We start from the raw sequence: 17197 nt of genomic DNA, 5'->3' as shown, positions 1-17197 counted from the left end.
ATGACAGCACTGAGGCCTCGCCTCTTTTCCACTCTGCTTACCCAGCAAGCAGGCTGGGGGTGTGCAAGAGGCTGAGAAGGGACACAGCCAGGACTCAAAATGACCAGGGGGATATTCCTCACCAAGCTCAGCAACAAAAGCTGGGGAGAGGAGGAGGGAGCAGGGACACTCAGGGTTATGGCATTTGTCTTGCCAAGCAGCCACCACACGTGATGGAGTCCTGCTTTCCAGGGAGGGGATGGACATCTCCCTGACAATGAAGCACTGAATGAATTCCTTGTTTTCATCTGCTTGTGCAAGCAGCTTTGGTTCACTTATTAAACTGCCTTTTTCTTGACCCATGAGTTTTCTGTTTTTTACCCTCCCATCTCTCTCCCTCATCCTGCTGCAGAGTGGGTGAGTGGCTGGGTGGTTCCTTACCTGCCAGCTGGGGTCAACCCATTACATCGTGTGCAGCAAATTAAGTGAGACTCAATTAAAACTTTTACTCAAAACTCCCTTTCTTGTTCCTATTGTTGAGAATCAAAGCTATCTCACTGAGAAAAACATTGAAGTGGGAAGAGGCTGTTGACTGCATTAGCATACAAAGGTCGCATCAGTGCAAGTGATGTCTGCCAGCTTAGCAAATGCAATTCCTACACTGCTGTTCCATTTAATGCTTTGCCAAGTCGAGCACAGTGCTGCAGTGACAGAAGTTTTACAGTTAATACACTTGAAGTCTTTACAGGAAAGCTTTCAGGAAGTAAAAAAAAAATAATAATTTCAACTTTTTTACTTTGAATTAAGGAGTTACTTCAGAGTTTTTTTTACAGTTCTTTTTCATGTAGTGTAAATATTTTCAGAGTTATGCAGTACTCCAAAAGAACCCCAGGCATACTTCCAGGAAAACCATTGGAAGTGATAGATCAGGAAGACAACTAGCTCCACAAATTCACACTGCAAAATCTTAGACTAGGTAATGATACCTGAAACACTGAATAAAACAAATTCAGAAATAAGCAAGAGGATGCAACTAAAAAATAGAACAAAATCCTTTTCGACTCCTTTGTTGGGTTACATAAGACAGCTTTTTTTATTTAAGAACAAGTAGTATCAGGCCTGAAAAGCATTTTTTATACCTTTTGTGACCATGCAATAGCTCAGTGCTGCTCAAAGTGTTATAAGTGATACACACATCCTTTTGTAAATTCTAGAACTGTATTAATCGCTTTGATTCAAGGACCTCTGACCTCCAGTTTCTGCATCAGACTTATTTAAATAACATAATAAATAATAAATGATAAATGTTATTTATATTAAAATGATATTCCATATTGATTTGAAGATCTCAAGTGATAGAAGAACTTCCATGTTTAGCATTTTTAGCTACAAGGACAAAGTATCAGTTTTATTACAACTTCTGTCAGCAGATAAACACAGCAGTGAGTAAGAGCATACAGTTTCCTGTCATTAATTTCATCCTGGTACTTTAAGTTTGATCTAACACAAGAAACCAAATGCACTCATTTATGTAATGTAACTCTTTGTAGCCCTTTATTCCTTCTGTATCTTTTTCACTTAAAAATAAGAAATAACTTCAGAGTATGTAAAACAAGCAACTCAAGATTTTAGCAAGTCTTGTCTCACTTAAAATATTACTTTTAACTCTTCTTGGACTGCTCTTTTTAAACACAGATGGACACACACACACACACACATATATTTATAAGAAAACCACAATTTTTGAACAAACCAGCAGGAGAAGAGAGGAAGTGTACATAGCCATTTTTCCTCCACTGCAGTGCTGATTTGCTGTGATCTCCTTGAATCACAGAAAATAGATAATCGGATTCTAAAAAGCTAAATAAAATAAACTGCCCACGCTTACCACTTATAAATTAATATGTTACATAGGCTCTCCCAAAATAATTTAATTAAATCATGGTTTTATTCACAGGTATTTTCACTGGAATTTTGGTATATTACAATTGGCATGTTTGTTTCTTCTGAAATGTGTTACACTGTGCTCTCAAACACCTAATCTCTGTGGCCATGTAGAAAATAAGAACACTCAAAAATCATTCATTCGGGTTTCTGAGTGGCCCTAAGGGTTTCTTGTCACCATGTTCCCTCTTCGGCAAACACAAAACTGGTAACAGTGACTCACACCCTTAGGCTGAAGAAAGTAAGGAAAATTTTCACCCTAACTGCTGTATTTCATGACATGGAAACACTGTGGTTTTATAATGCCTCTCTAAAACAACAACAAAACAAACAGGAAGGGGAAAAGGAAACACAGTTCTGTATGAGGATCTGCTCCAAAGGCTGTCTCAACTACCTTTTCAACCATGTCAGAGATTTTTAAATGGAGCCTCTGAATACATGGAAGAAAATAAGGGACGGAGTTTTAGTACCACAAAAAATAGATAGAGGGCAAAAAGAAATAATGACAAGTTTTGGTTGAAAAAAAACCCCAGCATTTTGTTTTACAGTTTTGTTTTTTGCCCAAAAAATGCAAAGGTAAAGAAAATGAAATCTATAAATATGAAATTAAAGAATAAGGCTGTAAGAAAGAATACACAACACTAGAGCTATGATGAGGCAACAAGCAGCTTTTTAAGGCTAGAAACTCCTATCTGCAGGGATATTGTACATTGCAATGCACAAGATCAAAGTGTGAAAGCAATAGGCACCTGGGTTTTGTGCTGAAAGTACAATTCTTATGTATGTATATAAAGAAAATGGAATCTAAACAAGAGGTAGGTCTCTATGCTTTATGTTATATTTTATTCTTCCTTTTATTTTTCATACATGTACTACATTCTGTTTGACACAAGTGATTATTCTGCTTATGCAAAGAATGGTTTATGAAAAAAGGTCTGGCTTACAGTGCTGCAACTTGTCAAAAGAAGGCACAGGAGGAAAAAGGAAATGGTGCCTACAGTTAAAACTGCAGATTCAACACCAGGAAACATATGAAAGCAGCCTCATTTTCCAAAGAAACAGAATGGCCACTGATACCACCTGAATGCAAGCCCACTTGGTGCTCAGTACCTTTGAAAAGGTAGGTTGTTTAAATATAAATATGGGTTATAGAAGCCTAATTTTAGGCACTTTTTTAATATCTTGACCAAAGATAAAAGGTAGCACTGTTTCAGAATGTCTTGCTTTGATAGCCCTCAAAAAAGGTAGGAGGTCTGGCTAGGTAAGATGAGTGAAGCTCTCATTATGTTTAATCTTTCTGCTTTCTTAACATAATGAAGAACTACGAGGTATTATATTGAAAGTGCTTTTTTCTCCAGAATACTTGATTTTCTATTTTGTCCTGTTATTGTATTGAAAAAGTGAATGAAGCACCTATTTATTCTGTGCTTTCACAATAATTTAAAAGAGAACTCACAGACAGCAGTAAGTTTGTATTTTATGTGAGAATCTAGAAGTCAAAGATGTTTTACAAGGCCTCTAGCTTCTGAAAAGAAAGAGGTGGTATAGAGGACACTCAGTACCTTTCAGGTCAATGTCCTGCTGGTCAGCAGGTCACAGAACAGCAATTAAGTTGCCTTCAATTCCATTTTTATGAAAAGACCTACAGAAGATAGCAAATGAAACTAAAGGACTTGGGGAGAAAACTGGGGCATTTATTAAAATAAAATAATGCATTCCTGCAGAAAACAGCAAAAAAAAAAATTGTTAGTTTTGTTACCTTTCTCCTTCCAAAATTTCCTGAATACAATCAGCGTAAAGCAAGATAATCACCTCTTTTGTTACACCTTATTGTTTGACAGGATGTGTTAGGCTGGTGTCCCTAATGACTACAGTAATACCTGCTGGTAAGGGCATGTGAACATCTGAATGTAGCCACCAAGCTACTCATGACTCGTTTCTTCTCCACAGATCAATATGAGAATCTTATGGATCAATTCATTTCCTTTAGTGGAGCAAAAACCAGCATGCTTCACAACAAAAAGGCAGCTATAACAAGCAGCTGTGATACTTACATATAATTCCTCACAAAAGAAGGAACAAAGGAATACCTTTAAAAAAAAAAAAAACATACGTTGGCCTTCATTATTTTTCAAGTATAAAACTCATACTCACATCGTTTTTCCTGTTCAATTCTCTGTGGGAAAGTATGACCCAATCTGCTAGAATATTTATGTGTTTGGTGAAAAGCACCGAGGTTTTGCTTCCCAGCCAAAAGGTCTTTAGAAGAACTGTCTGCGGCATGACTTGCTGATGCTGTGAACTGGTCCCTTCAACCAAGCTGTAAAGAAGAAAGAGGGGTTAAAAAATCCAAAAAACAAAGAAAAGTAAATCTTTTGTGCCACTTCGATTACTACAGTTACCAGACAGAAATATTGTCTTCTGTCGCAGCACACAAAGGTTTGGCAATTTTTAAAGCATGATAAGATCAGACAGAATTTCTGATGAATAGAAAGCAAAATAATGATGACTGTTACTATCAGTCAGACTGAAGGAATTCTCATATTATGCCAATATTACACAAAGTAAAGGCTGTACTCATGCACTGGGTTTGAATTGTGAGATTTGGTAGTGGAAGCAGAGGGGAGCTACAGAAGTAGCTCCTGTATGAAGCTGCTACAAGCTCCCCCTGTGTCTGACAGAACGACCTGCTGCTGGCAAAGGCCGAGCCCATCAGTGATGGTAGAGCAACATACTTAAGAGCAGGAAAAACAAACCCAATAACTTCAGCAAAACAGAAGAGTGAGACTGTGAGAAAAACAGCTCTGCAGACACAAAGGTTTGCAGAAGAAGGAGGAGAGATGTTTCAGGCACTGGAGCAGAGATTTCTCTGCAGCTCTTGGTGAAGACCACAGTGAGGCAGCTGTCCCGCTGCAGCCCACGGAGGTGAATCCATGGAGGGAGGTGCCCTTGCTGGAGGATTTTTGTTGGCAGGATTCATGAGCCCATGGAGGACACACACTGGAGCAATTTGCGAACTGCAGCCAATTGGAAGGACTCACACTGCAGAAGTGAGGAGACCTGTCTCCTGTTGGAAGGACCCAGTTCTGGGCCCTGTGTCCAGTTCTGGGCCCCTCAATTCAAGAAAGATGTTGAGGTGCTGGAACATGTCCAGAGAAGGGCAACAAAGCTGGTGAGGGGCCTGGAGCACAAATCCTATGAGGAGAGGTTGAGGGAGCTGGGCCTGTTTAGCCTGGAGAAGAGGAGGCTCAGAGGTGATCTTATTATTGTCTACAACTACCTGAAGGGGCATTGTAGCCAGGTGGGGGGTGGCCTCTTCTCCCAGGTAACCAGCAATAGAACAAGGGGACACAGTCTCAAGTTGTGCCAGGGTAGGTATAGGCTGGATGTTAGGAAGAAGTTCTTCACAGAGAGAGTGATTGGCATTGGAATGGGCTGCCCAGGGAGGTGGTGGAGGCACCGTCCCTGGGGGTCTTCAAGAAAAGCCTGGATGAGGCACTTAAGTGCCATGGTCCAGTTGACTGGTTAGGGCTGGGTGCTAGGTTGGAGTGGATGATCTTGGAGGTCTCTTCCAACATGGTTGATTCTATGATTCCATGACCCCACACTAGAGACAGAGAAGAGTGTAAGGAATCCACCCCAAGGAGGAAGGAACGGCAGAGAGAATCTGTGATGAACCCCATCCCCTGCCCAGATGCACTGTGGGAGGGGAGGAGGTGGAGAAACTGGGAGTAAATTTAAGCTCAGAAAGAAGGAAGGGATGGAGGAAAGATTTTAAGATTTGGTTTGATTTCTCATTCCACTACTCTGACTTCTACCTGGCAATAAACTGAATTCCCCAAGCAGAGTCTGGTTTGCCCATGATGGCAACTGCTGAGAGATCTCCTGTCGTTATCTTGACCCAGAAGCCTTTTGTTTGACTTTCCCACCACTGTCCAGCTCAGGAAGGGAACGAGAGAGTGGTTTTGGTGAGCACCTGACATACAGCCAGGGTTGGTCAACCCACAGTTTACTATCTAAGGCAGAAAGAAAACAGGACTTTTTAAAATATTTCATATTCTAAGGAGAGCTGTTTCCCTAGGAAGGGAATGGCTAAACAAACTCTAGTTAAATAAATTATTGTTAAAAAAACCCTGTACACTCAAAATGTTGCTTGTCTACCTTCAAAAATTAATACTGAAGCATTGCAAAGCTTAAGAATACAACTTTATCAGCAAAATTAGATGCTTACTGAAATTTGTATTGTAGTGAAACAACAGCTGGGAAAAGTTAGAGGCCTTGAAAACATACACACACACAAAAAAAAGCACACAAATGACAATAAGAAAAAAAGTGATTGAGAAATAAAACAGGAAATGCTAAATTGCCATCTTTGTAGAACAGAATCTTATCAAGGGACATAGATAGAGCTGCTGCAAATATAGAAACGCACATGAAATAGAGGAAAAGTATTAAGTAAAATCCTGTACACCCTACCTTTTCGTCAGAAACTCTACTTCAGCTTTTAGTAGATCAACGAAAAACTTCAGTAATGTTTTGTGAACTACCCTCTTTTCGTGTTCCCTCCCTGAAACTGGGACTTCATGACAAGTGGGTTTGCAATAAAGGCAAGACCTGCAAAAATAAACAGTGAAAAAATCTGTTTGTATGGCTGAAATCAGTCTGATCTATCAGGAAAAAAGAAGACAAAACCAGTCAGCTTTGACTTGTGGCAGGTTTCACTAAAGCCTAACTTGATAGTTTTAAAGCTGCATTTTCCAAAAAACAAACAAACAAAAAAATATCATATCTCTGTGACTGGGGTTTTGTATTGTAGATGTAGATTTTGTACTGTAAACTAAATGATTTAACCCTATTTAGTTTTCCTGTCTCTTCTTGAAGTACTGTAAAATTACTGAATTTCACAGAGCCTCTTTAAAATCCTTTAATTACAAAGTAGTATTGTAGTAGTTTACAGACCTTTTAACAGCCTACAAAGCTTCATGCAGGTAATGGTTATATGACAGAACTGCAGTTTGTGATCAAGAGTAATGATTGTCTAGCACGATGGAGATAAATTTGAAGGAGCGTGAAGACATATTCTTTGGCCAGAATTTTGAGTGCTGAAACTATCAGGTATACAACTGCTGAATTGTCATATTCTGCTAGTAAGTACTAGAAGATAAAATACTTCATCTAAAAGATAAATTCTCTTCCATTTCATGAGACATATTCTTAATAAAAACTACTAACTGTCTAATTACAGTGATTCAAGTACAGTGATTTAATGCCCTTCACGACTACAGACTCAGAATCACAGATCTGCAATCATAGTTGTATTTAAATGTTACTTGGGATTTTATGACACTAATAAGAAGTACAGCTTCTCTTCCAGATGAACATAAGAATTAATTTCAATTGATGTACAGAGTTCTGAAGCTCAAGCACAAGCACAGACTAACTACCCAAACAGCAACTATGTGTTGAGTCTTGTTATTTGTAGAGGTTTAAGATATAATCAGACTTCCTGGACAAGATGGTGAAGTTTATGACCAAAATCAACATGCAGGATTACAGAATGTTAGGGGTTGGAAAGTAGCTCCAGACATCATCCAGTTCAATTGCGCTGCCAGAGCAGGACCACTTAGAGCAACATCCAGGCAGGTTTTGAATGTTTCCATGGAAGGAGACTACCTCTCTGGGCAGCCTATTTCAGGGCTCCAGCATCCCCACCGTGAAAAAGTTTCTGTCCATGTGGAATCTCCTCTGCTCTAGCTTGCACACACTGTCCCTTGTCCTGTCACTGGACATCCCTGAGCAGTGCCTGGCTCCATCCTCTCAACACTGCCCTTCACATCTGTCCCCCAACAGCAGTGTGGGGGGGGACAGGTTCTTCTCACTTGCTCCCTGTGATAGGACAAGGAGCAATGGGTGTAAGTTGCAGCAAAAGAGGTTCTGCCTCAACACAAGGGGGAACGTCTTTACTGTAAGGGTCACAGAGCACTGGAACAGGCTCCCCAGAGAGACTGTGGAGTCTCCTTCTCTGGAGCCTTTCAAGGCCTGTCTGGATGTGCTCCTCTGTGACCTGTGTTAGATAGTATTGTCCTGCTCTGGCAGAGGGGTCGGACGTGATTATCTCTTTGGGTCCCTTCCAACCCCTAACATCCTCTGATCCTATGAACATGAATGAAGTCACCCCCTCAGGCTTCTCCTCTCCAAGCTAAACAGCCCCAGCTCCCTCAGGCTGTTCTCACAGGGACATGTTCCACTGTCTCAAACATCCTAGTGGCTCTGTGCTGGACTTCAAGCAGCTGAGGTCCTCCTTGACCCGAGGGGATGAGAACTGTACACAGTATTTCAGATGTGGCCTCACCAGGGCTTGATAGAGAGGATGGAGAATGTCTCTGATCTACTCACCACACCCCATCTAATTCATTTCAGGATGCCCTTGGCCTTCTTTGCCACAATGGCACATTGCTGGGTCACTTGCCTCCTGCTGTCCACCAGCATTCCCAGGTCCTTTCCCCTAGAGCTGCTCTCCAAGAGATCGGCCTCCAAACTATACTGGTACATAAGGTTGTTCCTTCCTAGATGCAACATGAAGCTTTACGTTTGGTAAGACTAGAACTTGCTTTGTAACTGTAGATACATATATGTGTGCATACATGCATGCTAGAATAGCAACAGTATGTTGTTACTATACCTTGGGAACAGCTTAAAAAAAGTAAAAGAAATACTTTGTTAAAGGGAAGGAGGACAAGAAAATGCAGTTTTTCCCTTTCCAAAGAAACCCCCTGCGTGTTAGCTAAAACTTAGGAAGTTCCATGTAAGTATAAGGAAAAAATTCCTTACTCTGAGGGAGGCAGAGCACTGGAACAAAAAACCTCAAGAGGCTGTGGAGTCTCCTTCTCTGGAGCCTTTCAAAACCCACCTGGATGCATTCCTGTGTGACCAACCTGATCCTGCTCTGGCAGGGAGGTTGGACTGGATGATCTCCAGAGGTCCTTCATCATGCCTAACTTTCTGCGATCCTGTGAGTGTGTGACTTGGTGGAACACAGCATTCAGTTAAACTGTTCTGGTGAAAATGTGGCTTTAACACAACTGAATTCCAACCCTTCAACTTTTGCATCCAACAGCTTATCAAGCTTTCTTACCTCACAAGCATCTCTATCAAGGACCATGTGCCTTTTTTACAGATGGGACACTGAAGAAGATCCAGATAATAGTTTAACATAGATGGGGACTTCCAAGGAGGATCAAATTGGAGAATAAGGTACAAAATGTGAAAAAATTTAACAAAATACATTGCACTGGTATTTTCCTGTAATAGAACGAGACATTTAATCAGGGCAAATTCTTCCACAGTATTTAGAGCAATATATTCATACAGTTTGCAAATAAATAATAACTGGAGGAAAAGTAACTTCTAATTACAGAAACATTCAGATTGGAAAAGGCCCTCAGGATCACCAAGTCCAATCATTAACCCTACTCTACAAGGTGCACCCTAAACCATATTCCCAAGCATCACATCCAAATGACTTTTAAACACATACAGGGTTGGTGACTCCACCACCTCCCTGGGCAGTGCATTCCAGTCCCTGACCACTTGTGCTTTGAAGTTTTTTTCTTGTATGTCCAGTCTAAATCTACCCAGTCGCAGCTTGAGGTTGTTCCCTCTTTTTCTGTCACTTTACTTGTGAGAAGAGATCAACCTATCCACAACATACTTTCAGGTAGTTGTAGACTGCCATGAGGTGTCTCCACAGGTTCCTCTGTTTCAAATCACCTCCAGCTCCTTTGGTCGCTCCTCATCAGATTTATTACCCAAGGCCTTCCCTAGCTTTGTTACCCTCTGCCCTTACTCCAGCACCTCCACATCTCTCTTGTAATGAGGTGCCCAAAACTGAACACAGCACTCAAGGTGTGGCCTCACCAGAGCAGAGTACAAGAGGACAATCACCTCCCTATTCCTGCTCCACATGGCATTACTTATACAAGCCAGGATGCCATTTGCTTTCTTTGCCACCTGGGCACACTGCTTGCTCATGTTTGAATTCCTTCCTTTTTAACACAAAAATGTTGATGAACATGAAGTGAAGGCTGAGTACATCAGTAAACTCCACAAAATGCAATGTCAGAAGCAAAGATTTTAACACATTCATTACTTGCTTTTAATATTTGCAATACTTTAGTTTTCATCTCTCACCAGGAGGATATACTCTAGAAGAGAATGAAGAACTTTCACAGATGGTGTAGAGTACTTTTGACAAGCAGCAAGTTCTGTGATCACATCATGAATTAAATACTCTTCTGTTAATTCTTCAACCAGATACCATGTGTCCCTGAAGAGGTTGGCACTTTTAACCTAGGAGAAAGATATCTTTGTGAGTAAAAGATTGTTAGCAGAAGATTCAGCTTCTAAGTAAAGGATACAGCTTACAAGAACAGAAAATCCCCAAGTAAAACATTGGTAGTACAGTAAAACAGTGAGGTTATAAATTATACTAGAAATATTACTTATTGTCTGATACAATAAGCTGTTGTCAGCTAGAAAGGCCTGGGATTTCAAGACAGTAGGTTTCAGAATGTGCTGCTCTTCTTAAGAGTCACAGAAAGGTTCAGGTTGGAAGGGACCTCAAACATCACCACCAGGGCAGGGACACCTCTCAGCTATACTCAGCTGCTCAAGGCCTCATCCAACATGGCAGTGAACATCCTCAAGGAGGAGGCATGCACAAACTCCCTGTGCAGGCTGTTTGAGTCTCACCACCTTCACACTGAAGAACTTCTTCCTCAGATCCAGTCTAACCCTGCTCTCCCTCAGCTTCAAACCATTTCCGACTGTCCTGTCTCTAGACACTCTCAGAAGAAGTCTTTCTGTAGTCTTTCTAGAGGATCCCTTCAGGTACTGGAAGGCAGCTCTAAGGTCTCCCCTAAAGTCTTCTCTTCTCTAGATAGAACAACCCCATCTCCCTCAGCCTGTCCTTACAATAGAGCTGCTCCAGCCCTTGAATCATTTTTGCAGCTTCCTCTGGACTGTCTCCATCAGCTCTGTTTCCTTCTTATGCTGGGGACACCAGAACTGGACATAGCATTTGTGGTGGAGTCTCACCAGAGAAAAGGGGAAGATCTGAAGACATTTTGAAAAAAACATGTAACACGACACTCTGTAACTTCTCTAATTCATATTGGAGAGGCACAGAAACGAGTGTCAGCGTTTCCAGAATGTAGAGTGCATCTGGAATGTACTCCAAAATGTAGAGTACATCCCACAGCACATGGCTGGACATGTAAGATGAGTACCACTGAGCAGCTAAAAAAATGGGAGAAAAATGTAAATTCATGAAGCACATCATTGATAACTACACATTACCAAACCATAAATTGTGTAACAGCACAGGTATTGATATCAGTGGAATTCAAAGATCAGAAGGTCTCAGTGGCATAGGGCTCCCCTCTTACACTCTGCCACTCATAACGTTCAAGTCTGCAAGCTTTCAGAGGACCTAGAAGGATCTAAAGGCTTTCATGAAGTGCTGCTTCTAGCCCTGCAATTTTTCTGTTTTCTGTACTCTCAGCATTAAAAACCTTCCTTTCCACACACTAACGATGTGGAAAAGGAATTACTGAAGATATCAGTCACGCTGCTATTTGTATTGTTCTTCTAGTCCAGGTTCAAGCCAAAGCTGAAATGACAAACCAACTGCAGCCATATTGCTAATGGAAATGTAGCTTTCCTCTGCCTGGTAACGCTTGGTCTAAAACCCAGCAATTTTCTTTGGCCACATAGCCTGAGGTCCTGGTAACTTCAAAAAAACTGGGACAGGAAGAGAACTGAGAAGCAGTCAGCAAGATCATTTATTGGCTGCTAGGAATGAAACAGTTACATAAATTTACTGTTGCTTTACTCCCTGACGACTTGCAGACTTTATGATCTCTGCCAAAACACTTGGCCCCTAGTAGATAAGACTACTCAAGAAATCCTACCGATTGTTTTAGAAGTAGATTAAATTCAAATTAACACAGCTTTAGAGTCCAATTGTGGGTTTGAGTTCTGTTAGGGAGATAGTTTCCAAAAATATTTCAGTAACAAATTAACTCAGGTCAAGCCTGAATTAAATTTTGGAAGCAATTATAATCATAGTTAAACTGCAGCTGAAGTCCCAGTGAATAAGCTCCACCCTAGCATTAGATATTTTCCCTGCAAACGCTTAATTTCTCAGGTTCTTAATGTAAGCCCTTGTTGAATTAACAATAAATAAAGCTGCTCATCTAGACATTTTTTTTAATCAAGTCTTTGTGCATCTGGCGTTTGCAACTCACATTTATTCCAATTTTCTCATTCATAGATGCAGTACTAAAATCTTCACATTATTTCCTTTGGAAATAATGGCCTGCATTCATACTTTTGTAATGTTAATTATCTGCAAGCAGCACATCTAAAGAGCAATCACGAACTGTTTAATGGCAGTCGAGGAACAACTCCTCTGTTGCCTGGATTTAAGACGTGTGAAGATGACTCAGTATGTTGTGCATGTTACAACCACGGTACTAGTGGCCCTGCTGACCAGCGTCTGTATTTTTATGTTGTGACTGAAACTCCTACCTCTTGAAAATCCTGGTACTAGAAGAAAAAGCAACATTGATGAATTATTTGGAAAGCATACTGAAACGAAGCTGGTTTGGGAACATCATGAGGTCTTCTGCACTAGGGCCAAGATGGGATAACTAGAGAAATGGTTTTCAGGTTATTTGTAAGGATTAAGGAGGGATGATAGAAAATAGAGGTAAGAAACTTCTTTCAGGACCAGGAGACACCTATTTTAAGGCATTCATACTCGAGTGAGCTCAAAGTGGCATTGGCCCATGTCATAGCTGATAAAGTAGTAGTTTCTTGTGAAGCTCTGCCGTTACAACCTTTAAAACTTCAGTCACAGAATCCCACCATGGTAGGGTTGGAAGGCACCTCTGGAGATCACCCAGTCTAACACCCCTGCTAAAGAAGGGGGACCCAGAGCAGCTTGTCCAGCATCACAGTGGCCAAGGAGGTTTGATGACTCTCTAGAGAAGGAGACTCCACAACCTATCTGGGCAGTTTGCTTGAGGGCTCCAGCACCCTCACACCAAAGAAGTTTCTCCTGCTGTCCAGATGGAACCTCCTGGGCTCCAGTTTATGCCTGTTGCCCATGTCCTGTTCCTGGGCACCACTGAGCAGAATCTGCTCCCATCCTGCTGCCCCCCAGCTCTTCATCTCTTGCTCAGCATTGAGAATATCCTCATAAACACTGATAGGAACTCAAATTTCAAGCAAACAAATGAAATAAATGAAAAATCAAGGTCCACAGACACCTCGTTGTGTTTTATGTGGCATAAGCCGGAAGAGAAGCTGACAAAAAGTAATTATTTTAGGGGAGTTGATAGATAGCAGAACACCGAAGTAAATCTTCTTAGCAGAAGTAAATTGAAGAGATTTGGTATAGTGTGTAATTCTCACCTGCTAATTTAGTTTGTAGGTTATATTTTATTTCACTAGTATTATTTGAAACATTTACTGGAGCTTTTAAAGGCCATAAATACATTGCCTATAGAAGTCCCATAAGAAATGCAAAGCCTAGCAATGGATACTCCATGAAGCAATGAAAAGTTAGTAGCAGTTCATGAAGAAGCACTAGAATTAGCTTAAAACTGCCAAACAAAAAAATAATTACTAAGAGTAAAGAGTAACAATTTCACCTTAAAAGTTCCCACAAATTCAGTTAAGTTAAACATTAAATTTCAAAGCAAATGTCTTCAGTAACAGCAAGGTACACAGAATTTTGCCCACTAATGCTAGTGTTGGACCATGACAAGGGCATTTGAGAGCTCATGTCTTAAAAAAATATTTTTCTTCTCCCCTGCTTGTTGTGTCAATAGAAAGAAATAAGATGAAAAGAAATGTCTGTGAAGGCTGAGAGCTCATTTTCTTATGCTAGGACTCCATTTGTTTATCAATTAAGTATTCATCTTACACAGCTCATGAAGATATCACATCTTCAGCTAGCAAGAAACACAGGAAGGTAATAGATATTAAGTGTTTCAGTTTAAACTTCTAAGTAAAACAATTTAGGATATAAAGCACAGCAGCTGACAGATAGTATCCATAAGGTTTCAGAAGTACTAAAAAGTCACAGTTCAACATTATCTAAAGATTTATTCTTAATATTATAAACAGAAAGGGGGTAAATAGAAAGTATTTACCTACTTAAGGTATAAAAATGTAATAAAACCTGTTCCTGACTTGCAGCATATATTTGGCTTAATGGGAAGAAAAATAAATTAAATATTACAGAAAATAAGAAATTAAGTAAAAGTAATTGTGAAAACAGGGTTGCAAAACAATGTGTTCTACTTGCAATCTGTGTTTCAGCAGACTCTGAAACACCTGTGATGATATTTAAGGCCTATGATGTAACTATTGTTTCTTTCTGGAGCAGTCAGATGAAAAAAACTTTAAAAAAAAGAAAAAGTTACAACTGTAGCTGAAGTCTGTTCCTACAAGAAATACAGGTAAGCAGTGCACTAAGTTGTGCATGTTTTCTTTTGTTGCTCTTTACTGAGTGACTGAAGATGCTCCAAATCACCTTAGGGCACCTTGGCTTCTCTTCATCTTGGGCTAACAGGTAAAGTTCTCTTAAGCATCAGGACTGAACAGTTTCTTTGTTAAAGGGGGGACAGTACTGAAAGTGTTGTAATAATGAACAAAACTCCACAGCAGCCCAGTGATGCCTTGTAACTGTCAATAATTTCATTAGTTTTGGATAACATATACATTTAAAAATGTTCAATAGGTAATTCCACAATAAAAGTATATTTGCCAACTCTATAACAAGTTCTATAGATGTATGAATCCTTACCTCTGGACAGCATTTCTTCAAGTCATCTTCTTGAGCAAACTTTTGTTTAACAGCCTATAAGACAGGACAAAGTCAACTTCTACACTGGGTACTAATAAGCATATCCAACAAATGCTGCATAAAAAATACCCAGACAACAACTTTTGTTAGACACAGTTCAAGCAAAACATTAAGCACAGCACTATATATACTTTTTTTTTTTAGTATCTGGATAGCAAAATCATAAAATACAGGTTTAGTGACCTAAAAAATAAAATAATACTGACAATTTTTTTGGTGTTAATTTTCTGCTTCTTGTTTCAGTGGTTACCACAGTTTTAGTACATTTGGAGCACTTCACCACACTTAAAAAAAAAAAACAAAAAAAAAAAAACAAAAAAAAAACAAAAAAAAAAAAAAAAAAAACCAACAAAACCAAACACCAAGCCCTCAGTTTATAATGTTTTTCCATGTCAGAATGCAAACCTTGGATTCTTCCTGCAAGTTATCTATAGCATGAAGATAAGGCAGCAGGTGCAAAAACCATTTTACCACTATTGCTGTAGTTACTTACAGCCTAGTGTTGCCAATAAAAAAAGGCTTTTAGGAGAGATTATCCTTAGGATTATGATTACTGCTGCACATAACTACTAAATATTTTGAAGGAAAAGTTAATCTGATAGTAAGTGCACTTGTGTGTAGTATACAATCATAGAATCCTAGAATCATAAATGATTTGGGTTGGAAAGGACCATAAAGACCATTCAGGTCCAGCTCCTCCTGTCGTGGGTATGGACATGTCGTACTAGACCAGCCTGCTCAAGGCCTAATCTAACCTGGCCTGGAATAGCTCTCAGGATTGAAGCCTCCAAAAGTCCTCTGGGCAATCTGTTCCAGTGTCTTATCACCCTCACGGGCAAGTATTTCCTCCTAACATCTAACAGAAAATTCACCTTCATCCAATTTGAAGCCATTACACCTTATTTTGTCACTCCATGCCTTTATGAAAAGTCCCTGTAATTCATCTAGGTAACAGGAAAGTCACAGACAGACTGTAATCAGGTGAAGTTTTGTTGAACAATATTAGCTACAACTTATCTTATGTACTACAAGATGTCAGATGGTCCACTGTGGCTTTCACACACCCATATTCACCAGTTTCTACCACTAAATTACATTCTAACAAATGGCAGATATAGCAAATATGGGATTGTTAAACACAGCAGGCTAAAAATCATTATTATTATTTCAAAATAGGTTACAATCTTTGTTAGCTCACTACTACAATGAAAAATACATTTAGTAATGTACATTTGACATTTTCCACCAAGAAATCATTAACTGATTGTTACTTACAGTGGTAAAATACATATGTCTTATAACAGCATTTTTCACTTCAGCCAGCTGCATGTCAGACATGATTTTGTCTGTTTCTTGCACAGTCAGGACATCACTCACTGGGATATCTTCAGTATTTTGTATTTCATTCTGTGCAGAACAAAGAAACACCACTTTTGTTTTTGAATTTCAGTGCTAATGCTTCAAACCACTCTTTATGTACCTTATCTTTCTATATATAGAATCATAGAATTAATCAGGTTGGAAGAGACCTTCAAGATCATCCAGTCCAGCCTAGCACCCAGCCCTATCCAGTCAACTAGACCATGGTACTAAGTGCCTCATCCAAACTTTTCTTGAACACCTCTCCAGGGATGGTGCCTCCACCACCTTCCTGGGCAGCCCATTCCAATGGCAAATCACTATAGAATCAACCAGGCTGAAAGAGACCTTGTGTGCGTATGTACACTTACATAATTCTTTCAAGGTCAACGTTTTGGGCCCGATAAACAGCTGGTGGCTTGGAACCAAAAAGGAGATGCTGTAGGAAGCTACAACATAGGAATTATCAGTGTAAGATTCCCCTTTTTTTTTTTTTTCTGACTAACTCTGCCCCAGACCCTGTGGCTGAAACAAGACCTGTTTTCCCATCATCAATTCCTTTTAATTTTCAAACACTAAAAATACAGCTCCCAAGTTTTCAATTAGCCAAAAATGTAGTAAGGAGCTTTAGGCATTTTGTCATCAGTTTGACCACAACTGTTCATGTTACAAAGACCGTTAAAATAAAATGTTTTCACTTCTTGACTATAAGCCTGAAATGGTTATTAAAAATTTAAAATTTTTATTTCAGTGATTTATTCTTTAACTTGACCTATAATTTTCAGCTATTTCTTAAGCACAGGGAATGAGAAAATTCTTTTCAAATTGGTTTCCAACTCATTCTGGAAAGACTCTCAGTGAAGCCATATTTTTGTTAGTATAGAAAGCAACTACAGTGTTTACAAGTTATTTCAAGAATAATACATTTGATTAAGAGTTTTGACGCATGATTTTTATCAAAAGTATGTAAAAACTAAG

General features: G+C 39.6%; 1 protein-coding gene across 1 annotated transcript in view; it reads right to left on the bottom strand.

Annotated features, from left to right (window-relative positions):
• Positions 1–17197, bottom strand: part of SLF1 (SMC5-SMC6 complex localization factor 1) — a 42979-nt gene that overhangs the window by 15835 nt on the left and 9947 nt on the right. Inside the window, exons 6-11 of the mRNA XM_064176291.1 lie at positions 16136–16267; positions 14801–14854; positions 10114–10272; positions 9059–9225; positions 6400–6537; positions 4078–4243 (exon numbers count right to left, since the gene is read on the bottom strand). Of these exons, the coding sequence (XP_064032361.1) occupies positions 4078–4243; positions 6400–6537; positions 9059–9225; positions 10114–10272; positions 14801–14854; positions 16136–16267 (816 nt within the window). The remainder of the gene's footprint in view (positions 1–4077; positions 4244–6399; positions 6538–9058; positions 9226–10113; positions 10273–14800; positions 14855–16135; positions 16268–17197) is intronic.

Source organism: Pogoniulus pusillus, chromosome Z (genome assembly GCF_015220805.1).
Source record: "Pogoniulus pusillus isolate bPogPus1 chromosome Z, bPogPus1.pri, whole genome shotgun sequence".
NCBI classification, from domain to species: Eukaryota; Metazoa; Chordata; class Aves; order Piciformes; family Lybiidae; genus Pogoniulus; species Pogoniulus pusillus.
Note: the sequence above shows the minus strand (reverse complement) of the source record. Positions and strands in the feature narration are given on the sequence as shown.